This window comes from Meleagris gallopavo, chromosome 21 (genome assembly GCF_000146605.3).
Source record: "Meleagris gallopavo isolate NT-WF06-2002-E0010 breed Aviagen turkey brand Nicholas breeding stock chromosome 21, Turkey_5.1, whole genome shotgun sequence".
NCBI lineage: Eukaryota > Metazoa > Chordata > Aves > Galliformes > Phasianidae > Meleagris > Meleagris gallopavo.
This window is the reverse complement of record NC_015031.2, coordinates 7,579,773-7,580,269: the sequence shown is the minus strand read 5'-3', so window position 1 is coordinate 7,580,269 and position 497 is coordinate 7,579,773. Positions and strand designations below refer to the sequence as shown.

Sequence of the window (497 nt, the reverse complement as noted above, 5' to 3'; positions counted from 1 at the left end):
CTCTGCCCCTCAGGCCCGGCCCGGGCCCGGCCTCCCTCAGCGCCCCGCCGCCCGCCCTCACCTTGTAGTATACGTCGAACTGGATGTTCTCGGGCAGCGAGCGGATGTCCCGGCGCCGGGCCCGCCCGTAACTATCCACCACGGCCGAGATCGCCGTGTTATAGAGCGTCTCGGGCACCCACTCCAGCTCCACCGCCGCCATCTTGGGGTGTGCGGGAGCCGCCTTCCCCCCACCCCCCGCCCGGCCCGCTCCGCCTCGCGGCTCCCGCAGCCCCACCGGCAGGGAGGAGGGAGGGAGAGGCGGCGGGAGCGGGGACGGTGGGGGAAAGAGAAGGGGTGAGGGGCTGAACTGCCTGTGCTGGGGAGGCGCGAGGAGCGAATGTGGGACGGAGAGGAGAGGGGAGGGGAGGAGGGAGAGAGAAAGGGAAGGGCGGTGGGGTTACGGGTACGTGGGGGGTGTGAGGAGTGGGCTGTGGGGGTGGGGCTGCGGCTGTGGT

The 497-nt window shown here is 72.2% G+C and overlaps 1 protein-coding gene across 1 annotated transcript in view; it reads left to right on the top strand.

Annotated features, from left to right (window-relative positions):
* Positions 1–379: 379 nt before the first annotated feature.
* The window catches only part of PPM1D (protein phosphatase, Mg2+/Mn2+ dependent 1D), a 5,997-nt gene continuing 5,879 nt past the window's right edge, over positions 380–497 (top strand). Inside the window, exon 1 of the mRNA XM_010722154.1 lies at positions 380–458. Coding sequence (XP_010720456.1) covers positions 380–458 — 79 coding nt within the window. The remainder of the gene's footprint in view (positions 459–497) is intronic.